The sequence below is a fragment of the Camelus ferus genome, chromosome 29, assembly GCF_009834535.1.
Source record: "Camelus ferus isolate YT-003-E chromosome 29, BCGSAC_Cfer_1.0, whole genome shotgun sequence".
Classification (NCBI taxonomy): domain Eukaryota; kingdom Metazoa; phylum Chordata; class Mammalia; order Artiodactyla; family Camelidae; genus Camelus; species Camelus ferus.
This window is the reverse complement of record NC_045724.1, coordinates 4,618,303-4,636,989: the sequence shown is the minus strand read 5'-3', so window position 1 is coordinate 4,636,989 and position 18,687 is coordinate 4,618,303. Positions and strand designations below refer to the sequence as shown.

The following is an 18,687-nucleotide window of genomic DNA, read 5'->3' as shown; positions in this document are numbered from 1 at the left end:
CCCAAAACTCACCTCTTGAAAGAACAAAGGCAGGTACAGCTCTTCTAGAGTTACAACTTTAAAAAGTCTTTGATCTCTGATTGTTGAGGGTTCATGACAAAGTTTCCTGTGGTTCTCAGAGAAATGAGAAAATAAAAACAGTGCTGTGAATGTTTCATAAACATAAACATTCTCCATTAAAAGAATTGTCCTTATAGTAGGAAACTGACCTCTTGTTAAGCCCCTTTCTGTATACAATAATTGTTACCAGTGATAGTAGGATGCTTGCTGTTTCAACATCCTTACCTGGCAAAATTAAAAGTAGTCAGTCTTGTGTTAGTGCCATGTTTTTTTCTTTGAAATGATACTAAACACCCAAAACCTGGAATAGGCACCACTGCCATAGAAAATATCAATGGGAACATTAGCGAATTTCTTTCCCTTCCAGCCCCACCACCCGTTGCCCCAATCTCTTATAAAGAATCTGTGAAACAGTAAGAGTTCAGTAAATTGGAAAGAGTTCTCCAGCTTTTAAGACATTTCTTTAGAGGATAAATGCTTTGTCCTGGTTTCAATCAGCCGCCAAGGAACTGGATTAAAAATAATCACTGACTGCTAAAATATATATTACAACATAGTCCTTAAAGCAGTGTTAACCTACCTGTCATGATTTAATCATTCCTCAGTCTGAATGCATCTTACAGTACAGATATAGTCTACTATTTGAGCAAAGTGAATTCAGTATCATTTAGTTATTGTTTAAAATGATTCTGGATTCCTTTATCTCATTGCATAACCTTCAGCAAAGAGATTTTGTATCAGATGCTTACATCACTGAGAATCACTGTAACTGGCAAAGGCATCCTGTATTCCAGGATCACTGGACATAATGAGAAACAGATAAAATTGAAAGGTATGCTTGTGTGATGTGACCCAGTCTTGAGAAAACTTGGGGTGTCTCTGGGTTGTGTTCTGAGTGAGTTGTGGTGCATTTGACATTCTGTTACATTCTTTCCCTTTTCCCCTTTCCAGTGAAATCAGATGAGTTACAGACAATCAAGAAAGAATTAACCCAGATCAAAACTAAAATTGACTCCTTGCTAGGGCGCCTGGAGAAGATTGAGAAGCAGCAGAAGGCAGAGGCAGGTAAGTGAAAAAGATCTGTGGCCACAGACATGTTGGAATTAAACCACTGAAACACTGCCAATCACAGAGATAGCACACATCCAGGGGGACACTGGCTGAGTTTAATAGAGTTTAATACAGGTACATGAATACAGTCTTTAAGCCTACATTGCAATGATAGAATCTGGTTTCTTAACTTTTTAGAGAAGGTATGCCAATTTGCCTAAAATTCATATTTTTAAATAGAGTGGAAAAAAGAAGTATTTTGATTCCAATAATAAGTAACAGTTGGATCATAATTAAAAGTTTATATCTCAATATCAAGTAACCTATAAGAAAATAAAATCAATTAATGGAATATTGTCATCAGGCTAAAATTATACTTATATTTCATTAAATTAACTGCAGCAGAATTTAACAGATTTCAAAAACTATGATTATAAAGCCCAACTCTTGCATTGCTGCAACTCTGCAAAACCTCAGAACACAGTTTCAGGATCTCAATATCAACAGGTGTACCTGGCCACCCAAGGCCACGTCATTTGACAATGTTCTTTGACTTAATATTCTCTCTCCTTTGAATTTCAGCTCTGACCCTAGCTCCATTCTAATACAATTCTATTACCCTTTTATTTTGGCAACAGGTATAAAATCATAGACTATGAGGACTGCCATAAGCTTAGAGGCAAGCTAGTGTGTAATTTGCAAGTTTTATTCTGCAAGGTCTTATATGCCTCGGAGGCTCCTTGGAGATGAGATGAGGGCTGGAAGGAGACTCAGTAGGTAGGTGAGCTCTCACCTCCTCCAAATCCAGCCCTTGTTCCAAATAGTGTAGCTCTGCCTGTATCTATCTGTTTGGTATGTTGGGAATCAGCGTAAGACTTCATTTGCCAAAAGGACTTCGCTTTTTCTAAAATAAAATATGTAGTTTGAAAACCGTTAATCAAATCCAGCTCCTCATATTGCAGATGAGAAAACGAAGGTTCAAGGAGGTAAACTGATTTTTCCATAGCAACGCAACTCATTTGTGATCGACTTAGGTCTCCAGCCCAGGGCTTGTGAATGAAAACAGTGTCCTTCCTGACCCCAGGATTTCCCTGAAGTGAGGCTACCTGGGTAACAACTAACTGATGAGGACCAGTTGGGATCAGGGCCCCTGAGTTACACACAACAAAGAGGAACCTGGCTGTTTGTTGACTGAATCATTGGGGAGAAGACTAGAGCGTTCCTCCTGGTGATGAGGTATGTAAGGCTCAAGACTGAAAAGAAGCCAGCGGTGAGGGTGTGTTACAGCTTAATGGATGAGAGAAATGAACTATGGTTCAAATCCTCACACACTACTTAGCCTCAGTTTTCTCGTGCATAAAATGAGGGTAGTAATGGCTTCCTCTCATGGTGAGAAATGAGTGAAGTGGCACATGTAAGTTATATAGTGTAGTACCTGGTAAAGGCTGAGGAATAGAAGCTATTTGGTGCTGGTAGTATTACCATCATATATAACATAACATATATAGGCAAATGAATATTTCCTACTACTTTCATGTAACCAGTTTAAAAAAAAAACATAAGCCATATATCTAGCACACAGTGGATTCTCACTAACTTTTGTTAAGTTAATGTGGATGAGAAATGACAGATAATAGACAAAAGGATAATTTTTCTTAAAAATTTCTGTTATGGTTTCTATTGAGGAAACATATGCTGCCTACACTTCTTAAGAGAGAAATGTAGACTTTTAGAAAGTGTTTTATATGCTGTCTATGGCACTAAAGTGTTGCTAGGACGGAAATATCCTGTGATGTTGCCTAAATCAATATTTCCCTTTGAGGAACTTCTGTGAAATTCGTTATTATGTAGAACAACCCTTACAGCAAAGGACTTTGATAACCAATTTGCACTTCAGTTTAAAGGATTATGGAGAACTTATTTAAATATAAATCACCTCAAAGAGAAAAGTGTGATCCTTATTCCATCATATTATAACTTCCAGTTTCCCTCAATGAATAATACCTTTCACATAGCTTCTTAGATGATCATCTATAAATGTAACACTGAAATTCAGAGCTTGCATTCTTTTCTTGGAAGACTGTCACCTTATTTTTATACGTGTTCAAACTTTTCCCAGTCGTGAGACAGTTATTTTTTAATGATGGGCTTAGGCCTTTGGTATTTGTGCCTTTCTTACTTTACCGAGTCAGGAAGAAAGTGGAATTATTTAATCAGTAATTTCATTCTCTTAGTAATTTTCTCCTGAACCATATTCATATCTATGGAGATAAGACGATCATTTTCTGTATTTTCTTTATCAAAAGAAGTCAGGGCTGTATGTTGTCAACACTGCATTATGGAAAGTGGAGATATATATATTAAAATTCTTTTAAAATGCCCAGTACCTCCTTATTAAATCTAAGAGGGCATTCACCTAATGTTTATTTGTGGCAAGCTAATTATTCGGTAGTTAACATCTACTTCTCACTGATGCATCTCTCATTCCCAGTTTACTCTTAGTCATTGATGATGCAAGTTTCCAGCATAGAACAGTGGCAAGAAAATAGGGTATAAATGGCTGAAAATCAGTTGTGCCCGGTACCTAGTACACAGTGTTGGTTAGAAAGGGAAGAGAAAACGTGACCTGGTTCTCAGGGAGTTTACAATCTCACAAGAAGAGACAGGATGCCAGACAAACAATTCAAGGTATAGAGAAGCCAAAATGATGTCCCCATACCTTGTTACAATGATTCCTGATAGCTTAGGAATTCACTTCAAACAAAAAAGGAAAAAAGTGATCCTATGAAACTTGACCTTGGGACAAGCTCCCCGTTGTATGACCTTATCCACCTTTAACTCTCCATCTCCTTCCTGTGTCTACCTCAGATACGTGTCATGGACACTTGTTAAAAATGTCAAGGAAAACTTTATTCAAGACAATTGTGATAGGGGTTAAGGCTATTGCCATAGGGGATGGAAACTGAACTCAACTCTATTAACACAAAAGGTAGGAGGGATTTTAAACCCTGGAGTGAGCAAATGGAAAAGTATTGGAGGACATCAGTAGGGAGGTTGATCAATATGATGAGGCCATCTGTGTTTGCTGATTGACTCTATGAAAGTTAAGCTCCTACTTTACTGCAGAGACTGGGAGACAAGAGTCCTGTCTTTTCCTGATGATTACATTTCAAAGAGAAGGCCTCTAGGTCTTGAGAAGACATGCCTGGGTTATAAAAAAAATGTACAACTCAAAGGGGCATAGAAAGAATTCACAACTGCTAATTTTCTAAAGTCAATGCTCTTTAAAAAGGAAGTCAGAGCCCACAGTCAGAAAGAAGTCTTATGAAACGAATGCATGTGTGTATCTGCAAGCCTGGGACATCGTGCTGTACACCAGGAATTGACACATTGTAACTGACTGTACTTTAATTTAAAAAAAAAAAGGAAAGAAAATGAAAGAAATCTGTCTGAAGTTCAGTCAATCCAAGGGGATTATTAAGACCGTCTTGGTAACAACTCCACCACAGTCTTTCAAAATGTCTTTCTCCTCACTTTCTCATCTAAATATACTCTTCTCTCCATGCCCAGCCTCTGCCACATCACTGTTATGTAAATCCTGTCAATCACGTTGCCAACCTCAGTGTCATCTTCTATTCCTATTCTAGCCAGTGTTTCAACATCTGACCTTGGCAATCTTTTGCCTCCATCCCTTCTCTCTACTTTCCCAGTGCTACTGCCATACCCAAGCCGTCTCACTTGCTCCGTTGCACTCACCTTATTTTTTTTAAGATCTTTTAGCTGTTCCCTCTGCTTCTAGTTTGTTTCCTCCTTAATTCGTCTTCCTTATGGCAAATAGATCTACACTACTAAAGCATCCAAGGCCCCAGACTTGGGAATCGGACAGAACTAGGTTTACCTCCTACTAAGGACCTAGTCCTCAAACTTACTAGCTGCATGAAATTTGGAAAGGACTTTTTAAAATGTATAAAATGGGTAAAATAATACCTAGCCCCCAAAATTATTGTGAGATTTAAATAAAACACAATATCTAGGTAATTCTCAAGTGATTTATATTGAATCTGTGGTCACCTCAACTATCGAGGGTACTTCTTGTGAACAACTTTGAGGTCATTTTTCACCAGGAATGTACCTCTGTAACTGATATTTTGATCTAAAAGCATTCCTTCCATATGACTTCCCTGATGCTCATTTATGTTTTTAGTAATACGAGCCATAATAAGTGCATCTTTCTAAACTGCATTTTCTGGAATCATTGAGTTAAATTCATATTCTACACAGGTGTTATAATGTAGAATTTTTAAAAATTTCAGTTTATACTGCTATGCAGAAACAATGATTTCAGGATACTAGCTGGCTCTGATGGATAACATGACTGTTTTTATATCAACATTCTTTCCAACCATCTGCGAAGTACAATTTAGCTAGCAATTAGCTGGCAATTAAACCAGCATGTCAAAAAACTGAATTGCCAACTCAACCAATTTTCAGAGTTATATTAATGATAATAGCTGTACAGCAAAGTGAATTTAATAAAAATGCTTTGAACATAAATCCCAGCAATTCTATCTTGTTTTTTAAATCATATGTACATGTTGAAGTAGAGATGAGATGTACAGAAAAAATATTTGAATATAAGGATTGAAATTTAATATTAAATTCTCTCTTTCAGAGCATTGTAAAGCCTGAGGCATTTTCCCTTGAGCAGGAATACTTACCTGTCCCCTGAGTTTCTCCTACTTTGGTAGCCATCGTTTAGTTCAAACACGTGCTCCTAACTAGACAGACTTCTTCATTCTTGAATATTAAATTGCCTGGTTCCTGAAGAGGTTCAAAGCACTCTCCAGGTGTGTCAAACTGGGCTTTTGTTCTAGAGTTCTGTTTGAAAACAGCCCAGGCTGCTGAGTCAGGAAACCTTAGGTGAGAATTCCAACTCTTGTACTTAGTAACTGTGGGTACCTCACTGAACTTATGACGCCTCGATTTCTCCCTCTGTGAAATGAGAAATAAGCCTTCCCCATGGGATGTTTCGAGGTCTAAAGGTACTGAACATCGCACAGTCACCACTTCGTAAACACTCGGTAACTTGCAGCCAAAAGAACCCCTTTTATCCCTGTTGAAATTCATCATTTATATAACATTAGAGATACCTTTTAGGCACAAGCTGCTAGCTTTTTGGTTCCTTTTTATTCTTTTAAAAAAATCTCAAACTAACTCACTTTGCTCGCAAAAGAGATGTTGTGGTCACCCCTTACTGTGACTTAAAAAGTCAACAGACTTCAAAAGATGTCAGTGTTCGAAGATAGCCCTCCTCCCATGAGCACTTGAAGACTTCACATGTTATGTTTTTCCAGGAGACTTGTATACTTGTATACACGAACGTTTTCCTTTGAAGAAGCTCTCAGACCCCACAACTGACTTTGCCTCAGTGATGTGGGACTGTTCTATACCAGAAAGTTTCTTTGAGCCTCCCTTTGGATTTATATTTTTGCTATGATGGTGCCAAATTCAGAAATCACTTTGACTCTGTCATGGGAATTTGACACCCAGACATTTATTTTCATTCTTTAGTTCTGCAAAAATTCATGAATATATTCAGCAAATATTTGATTTGCATGTAAGGCTCTGAGTTAGCCTCCAAGGATACAACAGTGAGTAAAAGGTTTCTATCCCAAAGAAGCTTTAGTCATAGAGACATAAATGCACATACACACACATACTCACAATAAAAAGTAAAAATGATAAGTAGAAAGAGAATTATGGAGGGAGAAGGTATAGCTCCATGGTAGAGTGCATGCTTAGCATGCACAAGGTCCTGGGTTCAATCCCCAGTACCTCAGTTAAAATAAATAAACCTAATTACCTACCACCCCCTCCCCCAAAACTTAGTGACTTTAAAGAAAGAATTATGCAGATAAAGAGACTGTTATAAGGTTAAGAATAAATTAAAAAATATTACTCATTTCTAGTAGTAAAATTAGATAATTATTCATAAAAATAGAACAAGTCGCTTTGTTTCTTTCTATTTCAACAGGATAATAATTGGATAAAACTGCTTGTTAAACTGTGAACCAGCAGTTTAACAAGATGTGCTTTTATGTGTGGTTTTATTCATGGGACTTACTTTCCCATTGAGGTAATAACAAAAATCTTTGATGACCTTGTTACTCAAGCACAGGCTGATTGTATTTCTGTTAAACTCCTTTGAATCAATTGCCATTGTAATTAAAGCTTTTTTTTTTCTCAACCCCAATAATGTCTTCCATGCATTTAGCTTTCAAATTAATGAATAGATGAATGAGGATGTTATAGGGATTTTTGCGATGAACTATATTAATACACACAACTGCCTTTGAAATAAAGGTCACCCAAAGAATTATAGGTATGTTGTACTTTGATACAAAAAACAGAGAGTAACTTAAAATACTATGTCTATTTAAACAGAAATTAAGGAACCACATCAAAGCCAAAACTGTCTTCAAAATATATGATTCTTAATGATCAGTAGTGAAGAATTTATTTTGACATGGACAATTTATCTATAATAATCAAGTAACCAAAACAGATTTAAGTCAATAACTATTTTGAGCCTCTTATGTTAACATGTTTGTGTGGCCTTTATAGTTTAAAAAACACATTCACCTCCTTTTCATCCTCTGTGCATACAGCAGCCCTCTGAAAGATGTTATTTTTATCCTCATCTTTTAGAAAAGAAAGCTACAGTTAATAGAACCAGTAATTAGCCAAAGTGTGGACCTCTTGTCCTATATTCTAATAACTGTATCTCTTCTACATGTAAGGCATTCAGTGAGGGGAACAGAGCACATTAAAATACTTCTGGATAACTGACTTGTATACAGTCTGGCTTGTATAGATCAGCATTAGCCCCTTAGTGTGTGACAGTGACATTCTGAGACAATAGCTCAAGTTTCAAGGAGGCTTAAACACTAATGAGAAGAGGTCAAGACAACAGGGGAACTGCGTGCTCTGGGCTTTGGTTGACCAAAGGAGGAGGGATTGTACACAGCTAAGAAGATGAGGAAAGTCAGCTTGGGTTCCAAGGATCACTGAAACAAATCGATAACACAAAGCCAAATGAGGACTACGCATCTCTGAGATGTGGTCCTACTGGATTTTCTGAAATCCACTACAGTTTTTTGACCAGAGATTCTCTAGAGAAAAAAAAAGAAAGATTATTACTTTCAACATCAAAAAGTGATGATTCTCAGAGAACAAATATTTCTGAACTCATTAGAGAAGTAGATATGCCAGACCAAATAGATTTCCAATATAATGTGAATTTTAAGCAGAAGTCCATTTATGTGTTGTAACAAAAGAATAAACACAATGACCCAAAATTGAGAACGGCTGGCTTTAGGAAAAGTTGTAAGATTTGGGACATATTTTATGGAATAAGAATTGTCCAATTCCAAATTTCCCTTCCTTTCTCTTTCTTAAAATACTAATACCAGGACTTGAGAGCCAGGGCATTTGAACAAGCAACATGGTGACCCAGAGGGGCTAGAAGTGAGGGGGTCAGGTGATAAGTACAAAAATCTCTCTTAGGAGAAAGAGTAGAAAATCAAACCAGAGTAGCCAAATCCATTGTGTGGTCCACAGGATCAAAACCACAGAGGCAACAGAGTAGAGCGTAAAGTGTGATTAATGTCAGAGGATCCCGACATTTTTAGTGTTCAAACTAGTCTGCCCATCACAGCTTGTTTTTGTTATTATTGTTGACGTATAGTTGATTTACAATATTGTGTTAGTTTCAGGTGTACAACAAAGTGATTCATATATATGTGTGTGTGTATATATATATATATATATATATATATATATATATATGAAATTTTTTTATTCTTTTCCATAATAGGTTATTACAAGATTTAACTATAGTTCAGTGTGCTACCAGTAACTCTTTATTGTTCATCTATTTTACTTATGTGTGTCTGTTAATCCCATATTTCTAATTTATCCATTGCCCCCTTCCCTCTTTGGTACTCGTAAGTTTGTTTTCTGGGTCCATGAGTCAGTTTCTGTTTTGTAAATAAATTCATTCATATTATTTTTTGGATCCCACGTATAAATGGCATCATACAATATTTGTGTTGGATTTACTTCACTTAGTATGATGATTTCTAGGTCCATCCATGTTGCTGCAAATGGCATTATTTCATTCTTTTTTTTTTTAGAGTTTTATACTCTTTATTTGATATGAAAATGGTTATGAAGTAACCTTATTTTTGTAGTAATCAAAATGGAAAATGAAATACATGAAAGAAAAATTTCATTATATATACACATATATACATTGTGTGTGTGTGTGTGTGTTTCTCACATCCTCTTTATCCAGTCATCTGTTGATGGGCCCTTAGGTTGCTTCCATGTCTTGACTATTGTAAATAGTGCCTCTGTGAACATTGGGGTCATGTATCTTTTTGAATTAGAGTTTTCATCTTCTCCAAATATGTGCCCAGGAGAGGGGTTGCTGGTTCATATGTGTGTAGGTTGATCAGCCTCAGTTAAAGGTCTAGAATTGTAAGAAGCGATGATATGTGAAGGCTGATGAGATGACTAAAACCTAGTTAAGTTCAGAGTGTTTTTGGTTTCATCTCTTGCCTGCTTTGCTTTCCTTTTACTCCAGATACTTGGGTCATCTTCTCTGGATTAAACCTTTTTCCCTCTTAACTCACTGTTTCCCCATTTAATTTGGATGATCATTTTCTAGATTTAGGAAAAAATCTTGGTTAAGTTTTACAGTAGCCATTTTGCAGTCATCATAAAACTTTCTATGGTCAGAGTTACGTAGACATCAGAGAAAAAGGGGAATGGACACCACGTGCTTCCACCAGGACACTCGGATGTGCGTATGAAGACAAAGTATAGCTTTAAAAGCAGAATTTACATCATCACTGCATTAGTTATGTTCTCATATGGAGAAACCTGAAGTTAATAAGTTGATAGAAAAACATCAAGGAATATACAGTCTGTCTGTACACGTGAAGTAAATGCGAAGAGAAAGTGCCAGGGTTGTGTCGTTTCTGAGATGCCTGTAGTAATTGTTTTTAGCCTTGGTCGGATCTGCCAACTCTTTCTCTAAACAGCCTCAGCCCCACAAGTTATTTTACTATTATTCTCTGGTCTTATCAGGCCTCTTGTTTCAGGCTTGTTGTTGTTTTGAGTTACTCACAATGAAGAGCGTACCCTTTTGTATTTAACAATACGCATTTGTGTAGGGCTTCATAGTCTGCAAAATATTTCCCAAATATAAACTTAACTAATCCTCATAATCTACGTATTATTTTGAAAGCTTTTTTGTAGACGAGGAAAAGTTGACTTATATGTTTAAATGACCTGTCCGAGTAGCCAGAACAGGCTCGATCCAGTGCGTGTAACTCCACTGGTGAGTAACTAAGCTGGAACCAGAGTCCTGTCCTCTGCAGCAGGGCCAGGGCACAACCCCATACTTCTGTCTTATTTTTAATACACAAACTTTATTATTTGAAGAATTGAAATGCAAGAATAGATTTAGAGGCATCGGCGGCATTTTTCCAGCAGCATTTGCTCATTTCACTTCTGTCTCTCTGTCACATCTTGATAATTCTCACAACATTTCAAATCCTATTCCAGCAAAAAAGATTATGACTCACTGAAGGCTCAGATGAGGGTTATCATTTTTTAGCCATAAAATGTTCTCTAATTAAGGTATGTGCAATTTTTTAGACATAATGCTATTGCATACTTAATATTGACTATAGTATAGTGTAAACATAACTTTTACATGCACTGGGAAACCAAAAAATTCATGCGACTCACCTTATTTCACTACTCACTTTATTGCAATGGTCTGGAACTGAACCCACAATATCTCCTTGGAGTTATACCTCTATTTATATAAGTAACTTATTACAATTTAAACGACTTATAGAAGAAAACCTTAGGTGGGAATTCCAACTCTTGTCCTTAGTAGCCGTGGGTACCTCACTGAACATACGATGCTTCAATTTCTCCCTCTGTGAAGCCTGCCCTATAGGATGTTTTGAGGTCTAAAATTACCGAATATCGCACTGTCAACACTTTGTAAACTCTCGGTAACTTACAGCCAAAAGAACTCTTTTTCCCTGTTGAAATTCATAATTTATACAACATTAGAGATATCTTTTAGGCACAAACCACTAGCTTTTTGGTTCCTTTTATATTCTTTAAAAAAACCTCAAACTAACTCACTTTGTTCACAAAGGAAATGTTGTGGTCACCCGTCATTCTGACTTGAAGAGTCAGCAGACTTCAAAAGATACCGTGTTCTGCTTACTTATACATAACTTTCATCAGTTTATTGATTTACATATTAGGTGTGTTTGAAAAGATTTTGCTGAGTAAACCTGTGTATAACAATGCTTGTTTTCCTTTTAACTCACTTTATGAAAAAGACTAGGAATGAATACCCCCAAATCTTTTGACTCCATAAACTTTCTTTTTGCTATATAATATAAATAAATAAGCTCAAAGTATAACATCTTTTAAAACTCAAATCAAATAATGGGATAGTCATCTGATAAAATAACAATAGTCAAATGAATGAAAACCATCCACCTTTTGAGACAGCCTTGTACATGTGGGAGTAAGTCAAGGTGGTGCATAAGATGATCTGATTTGTTCAATACCCAGTGCTTCTTGGTATTTTCACAGGAGATGAAAATGAGCCACTAGGGGAAATAATTATTATGCTGTCAGCATAATTCCCATTTGGGCAAATTTCTGTAAACGGAACACACACAGCTTAGTATTAGAGAAAATTCTTCCAGTGTAGAAGGTAGCTTCACTTGTTGAGCACTTGTTATTTGCAAATCACTATCCTAAACACTTTGACTTACTACCCCAAAGCCTGGAAGTTAAAATGTAGCTCTCCTGATTGTATGGATGACAAAACTGAGGCACCAGGAGGGGGTCCCATTTCAGCATCACGAAGGCAGTAAATGATGAAGCTGGACATTGAACCCCGGGTTTTCTCACACCAGAACTTTATTTTTAACCATTGCCATTAACCACGTCTACCAACAGAACTTAGACAAGAATTCCAAAGAATTGTTCACGTGGACCTGTTGTCTGATAGATAACATATCTGCTTTTGTACTTTTTTCCTCCGTGAGTTTTTGTCTTTTTCACTTACTTTGAACTTGTCAGTGAGCTTTCTTCATCCTCCTTGAGTGAACAAGTTCTGTTTTATCTGAATTTTGCCCCCCCCTTTTTTTTGCTATAGCTTCTCCTCAGAGAGAACGTCTTTATCAGAAAGGACTATATACAGCCAGAGAGATCACTCTGTTTATGTAAATCATTATTTTGTTATATACAAGTACCATCTGGATTCCCCAGCTTTCGCTAACTCCATTCAAAAATAATATGCTTACATGTAAATACACACAGATGGATGCACATAATTTACACGATTGAATAAATTCGACCTTAAAATAACATTCCTTTATCTTCCTCCCACCCTTAATAGTATAGCATTTACCCTTTCATAGACTGTTTTTTCATGGTTTATCCAAATGGCTCCTGAGTAACCCAAGGTAGTAGTCATTTGCTTTCTCCCCCCCAGAAGCTCAGAAGAAGCAATTGGAAGAGAGTATAGAGCTGATCCAAGATGAATGTGTGTCAGAGAATGCAGATCACTCTACAGAGGAGCCCGCTGAAGGAGGGCCAGATGCGGATGGAGAAGAGATGACTGATGGTATAGAGGAGGACTTCGATGAAGATGGGGGTCATGAGCTGGTAGGAACCAAACATTTGGTGCCCGCACCCTTTGGTAACAGTCCCAGCATGTCAGCAACTCATTCATTCTAAAATATAGATTAATTACTGGGGGCTGCTTTCTTTCTTTCTATATGTGCATATATTTAAGGCGACATTGGACAGTGTTTTGCACCTAATAAGTGCTCAATCTATTCTTGCTAACATAAAATATGAGGGAATATATGAATGAACAGGAATATTATGTATGAGATGAGGTATATTTACAGTCCCGAGTGAAAGATTCTCTTTCCCACATGCTTCTTCATGAAAAGAGTCTTGTGTTTGTGCAATTACACATGAACTCCATGTGGATATAATATCCTGGCAGCAGATGATCATTTCCTGGAAGATACATGACTCCTCTCTTATTTGATAGCATCACTCACTGATGATATCTTTATCAGCCCTACGGCCAGCAGTCCTTTGTACACTCTGCTCACTGAGATGACCCTCTGGTGTGTGACCATGTCACCATCTTCAGTGTCTGTGCTGCTTGATAACTGGTTTCTATGAGTTGTGAATTTGACCGAGACTTGATTCTTTGCATGTTTTATTTCCCCAATGTATAATCATTATACTGCTCATTTGCAGATGTCCTTTCCTGCATAAACACACCAGGGACCTGGCAACTACAGGCTGATAAGGATGCTCTCTCTCATATTTTATCAACCATGAAATTAAATATACTATCTTAAAGGGATTGACTAATACAAATGATGAAGAGGGGTGTATGTGTGTGTGTGTGTGTTGCCAACTCTCAACTATCTATGGACCAATCATGTTAAACTTGTCATGTCCGAGGTAATAATCTGATTCCAGTTTGTTTTAACACCCATTGTTACTTAGCTCATTTTGTCATGGTGGTTGTTCTGGCCTGGTAACTACCCCATCCATAGTTTCATTTACGGAATTTTATATTGATTTTTTAACATTCCAGCTCTGTTTATGTTGCAAGGTACCTGCGTTTAAACCTTTCAGATAAGAGCCTTTAACAATCACCATTATTTCTGCCAAAGTCTGCATCGGTTTGAAGGACTTCAGTACCTGTTTTTCGAATCGTTTTGATTTCTGGAAACTATGAGCTGACACAGGTGTCTCAGCTTCTCCTTAAGCAGGACTTTAATCCAACAACATCATTTCCTCCACCCGTGCTAATCAGACCTCTGCTGTCACCTTCCCGGAGCCCTCTTGCCCATTGCCGTTTCCAATGGTTACCTCTCTGTTCTTATTTTAATTTACCTCTCAGCTGAATCTGGCCAACAAGGGGTTAGGAGAATTTCTCAGAATACCAGTCGCTCATTCTCGGGCACCTGTGCTAGAAGCTTCCCTCCACAGCTTGCATTTTAAATAATGGGGTAGCCCAGGGCTTTGTCATAGGTCACCTTCTCTGTCTGCACACTTCCCCAAGGTGGCTTCATCAAAAATCTGAGCTTTAAGGATTATCTGTAAGTCAGAGATTCCTAAATCTAGATTTCTATTCCTGATCTCTTCCTGAAATTCTAGACTCAGGTATTTAGATGCCTATCTCCTGACAGATCTCCAAAAAACAATTGAAACTTAACAGACTAGAAACATGCTGGATTTTTTTCCAGCCATCTTATTCCTTTCCAGTCTTCCTCATTCTGGTAAACAACATCACCACTGACACAGTCGTTAAAACCAAAAAGACTAGGATACCTTTGATTTGCTCCACCTTCCCCTGTTAATTCTACCTCCAAGTCATAGCCCAAGGCTAGTTACATCTCCACTACAGCTAAAGTGATTTTTTTGCTTCAGCCCATGCCATCCATTCTCCACACAAGAAGGATAAAAATCTTTTTAAACTGTATTTCAGATAATGCTACTCCCTTGCTTAAAACCCTACAGTGCTTTTTATCACACTTCGACTCAAAAGCTTCAAGTGTGTGAATGTAAATCATGAAGTTGGATGGAAGATGCCAGTAGAGAGAGAGAGAGAACTTGGTGAAGAGAAAGGGGGAAAGTCCCCGGTGGTGATGGAAACGGAGTCTAGAACTCAAGTGTGTTTGTAGGCTGGCTTTCAACCTGGAGAAGGACACTTTCACTGCAGTGAACTGAAGGAAGTCTGAGAGATTTGGTGGCAGGTGCTTGAGGGAGTTCAAGCACAAACTCTAAGTCAGAGGGTGATAACCTCTAGAGAGTGAGGAGAGATGGGAATTATCACAGATTTGTGGAGATTGGACAAGATTTGAAGAGATTTGTATGGAAAACATAGAAGATCACTAATTTGGAAAACACAGAAACATTGAGAGTTAGCATTCATAGTCAGTTGAGGTTACAGACCAAGAATTAAAGAGTAGTATTTTGCAAACTTTAAGGTGTATCAGAATTACCTGAAGAACTTGTTTAAGTTGTTGTGTCCCATTCCAAGAGTTTCTGGTTGAGTATGCTGAGTGAGGCTGGGATTTCGCATTGCTAACAAGTTCTCAAGTCACACTGATGCTGGCAGTCTGGGGTTCTCCTTGAGGACCACTGCTGAGGAAGCACCCCTCAGTCCAGCAGTGGGACTTTCTCCATCAGCTTTCATCAGCCTTGGCGGAAGCATGGAGAAAGTCAGCAGGTTTGGAGTTGGATTTTTGTCAGATAAGTGCAAAGAAAAACAATAAACAGAGTTGAGAACATTATTGAAAAGAGCTGCAAAGTAGGTGAATCATGGGACTGAACCTGAGCAGAGAAGGAAGGAAACATAGAAGGGGGCTGGGAAGGAGAAAACAGAGGCACCAAAAAAAGGGGGCAGGGGGAATAAAAGTCTCTATGCCATTAAGGACCGGAAGAAAGGAAATGAATGAGAGAAAAGTGATGGCAGTACTCAGAGACTGAGATACTGAGACATTTCAGAGGTGTTGTGACAGTTAGGTGATGAGAAAATCCATGGGAGCGGGTCATAGAAGTGCAATCAGAAGGAAAGTCACTGCATGTGAAGAATTTAAGAAACTGGGAGGCTCAGATGCAAGATGGGGCCATCTACTTGGGCATGAAATCACTCCAAATATCAGATAGAAGTAAAAGAGTAGGACAGTTACGAAAAGTCAGCTGTCATCAAAAAGATAGCAAGACCAACTTTAGTCCCAGGGCTAGATCCAATCAGATTGTATCACCTTAAACACATAACTTCTCTGAGTCTCAACTTTCTTATCTGCAAAATAGTACAGTGAGATCAGAAATGTCTAAAATCCATTCTGTTTGATCTTTCCGCTGAGTGAGTCTGTGTTCCAGGAACACCATAAAGGAGCAAGGGTGGATCATGCAGCCAAGGGAACAGCTTTGAACCATGGTGCTTGGTTTATGCTCTAGACACACAGAAAGTGACTGATTAGAAGCATTGCTGCCTGGGGATGCTCAGGTTTTGTCCCTCAACTCTTGCGTTGTCACTAGGTCTTAGAGAGCTAATGGGAGACAAGGATACTATCTCTAGTATCTCATTTTGTTGCTAACACTTGGAAAACAATGAGTGAGGGTGAGTGAAACACTCAATCTTAGCAGTCCAAATGGAGACTGGGGAGTCCCTCCCAGTGATTTGCCAAGAGAAAATCCCATGTTCTGGTGTCTGCTCTTTCCTCTTTTCAGACCACATGAACCAAATCACCCTTGGTTCCCAAAAAGGAAAGTCAAAACATAAATCTCTTTTGGAAGGTCAGATATGATTACAGATTGTCAGGATACAAAATAATTAGGTGTTTAGTGCATCTAGTAGGAACCAAAAAGAAGAGCTGGTATCCACATGCTGAGTCAGCTGCTCAAAGAGACTGAAATGAGTGGGAAACAAGAATTGTATCTGAAGCCAAAGAGATCCAGCAAAATGTGTCAGTGGGACAGCTGAAAGTGGTGGCACCCCTGAGGAGCATGTGTGAAGTGGGAGGCATGTGCACTGACCACTGTCTGTGCCTCGTTTTGTTCTGAATAGCCAGTTAGTGAAATTGATTTCCATCAAGCAATACATGCAGCTGACATCTGGGTTCCTGTGGTATGTGGACCAGCTGCTACAAAGAATGTGAAGATAAAACTATTGCTTTATGTGCAAAATGAAATGTATTAGTTAAATGGTTCCTTTTTCCAAGTAGCTTAGTGCCTTATAGAAGACTGATTTCCTTAGGTAAAAAATAATAGACTTGGACTTAATGATTTATAAGAAGCTAGCCAAGGTTAAATGTCCATGATTCTATGATAATGTATGCCTATGTATTTCATTAGTACCTATACATTAAGATTTGAATATATTTAAAATTGAACTTTATATTGATGCATTATACATACACTGTCAAACCACTACCATCCTCATTTCTGAGTAAATCCATTAGCAAATATATATCGATTGACCACTAATGAGATTTTTGCTATGGGAATAAAGAAGGAAATCTTTTTTTTTCCCCTCAAGAAGGCTATAAATTAACTGAGGATAAAGTCTACAGACAAAAAAAAAAAAATACAAAGCAATATATTATGATGAGATCCATGGGAGAGATAAACAGTTTACAAATGAGAAATCACACGTAGCTGGGATGGTCAGCAAAGGCTCCTGGCAGAAGTGAGATTAGAACTTTACCTCCAAGGATGCCGAGTTAAGGAAGAGCACATGCTAACATCGAGGAAGGACTATTCAAATCGTCCTTCACTGTTCTCAGATTATTTTATGGAAAAATATATTTAATATCCATAATACATTAGATATTTCATATGATATGTAGGTAGGTGGGTCTATGGGTGGGTGAACAGACCAACAGACCAGTAGAGGTAAATATATTTTTTTGATAAAACTATTAAAAACTTCACAAATAAGACATTTACCTTTCAAGCTCTTTTACTTTTCTCATATCGACCAAAGTTGTAATCCCCTTTTAGATTAAATAACATAATCCATAGTAAAAGTAGTGTGTGCATAATGGAATTCTATAGAAGAGTGAGTGCTCAGTACCCTGCTAATTCAAAAGCGTTAATGAACTCTCCCCACATGTATGAGAGAAAACAGAGGAGAAAGGTGACCATGTACCCTTGAGGATGTCATAGATTGTCAGCTATGTTCAGGAGCCTTAGAGAGGCTAGTCAGTGTTTTCCAAAGCAAAGTTTTTGACTTACATCCAAAGACGTAAGGTGCTTGCTAAAAATGCTGATGTAGGTTATCTGGGGAAGAGCCCAGGAATCTGTACTTTTATCAGGCTGAGGTTTGAAAGTACAGAGCTATATCAGTTCCCAAAGGAAATTGTAGACAAGCCCAACACTAATACATTAAAGAGAATTTGAGCGCTTTCGAATTCTACTTGTAATTGCTTTTGCTTTTGCTGACTACACACAATCAAGTCAGGCAAAAACTAGTAAGAATCCACAGTAGAATTACCTAGCTGGATCGTGTTAAGACTTAGGCATGCAACCTGAGTACTATATTGTAATACATCTTTCAGTATTTAACAAAACACTCAACTATGCACTGAGTCGCCTGGGTTTACAGGCTATTGAATTTCTGTGCACAATGGAAAAGGTCTGGACTGCAAATCCAATGCCATAGTTGAAGAGAACTCAAAGCAGGCATTCTGACACACCATTGAAAACCTGGAACGCATGAAGCATTCTGATCACTGTTCTTGGTCTTTCTTTATGAACAAGGCTGAAAACGTTTCCTTCTTTTTGAAGCTTTTTGTTTCTTTCCTGATGAAATCCTTCACCTGGATATTCCCCCATATCAATCACGCTTCGATCTCTTTTTCATATCATCATTTGGACTAACTGCCAGCTAGAGGACAAAGAAGAACTTGGGAGACACATTCCCAG

The 18,687-nt window shown here is 37.8% G+C and overlaps 1 protein-coding gene across 10 annotated transcripts in view; it reads left to right on the top strand.

Annotated features, from left to right (window-relative positions):
• Window positions 1-18,687, top strand: part of RALYL (RALY RNA binding protein like) — a 585,337-nt gene that overhangs the window by 539,587 nt on the left and 27,063 nt on the right. For 5 of the 10 annotated variants that reach the window (XM_032470307.1, XM_032470308.1, XM_032470306.1 and 2 more), the window contains exons 7-8: window positions 1,012-1,125; window positions 12,713-13,118. In XM_032470307.1, coding sequence (XP_032326198.1) covers window positions 1,012-1,125; window positions 12,713-12,957 — 359 coding nt within the window. In that variant the 3' untranslated portion in view covers window positions 12,958-13,118. Of the gene's footprint in view, window positions 1-1,011; window positions 1,126-12,712; window positions 13,119-18,687 lie in introns of those variants that run through there. The other 5 variants (XM_032470310.1, XM_032470309.1, XM_032470303.1 and 2 more) reach the window with 4 other exon arrangements.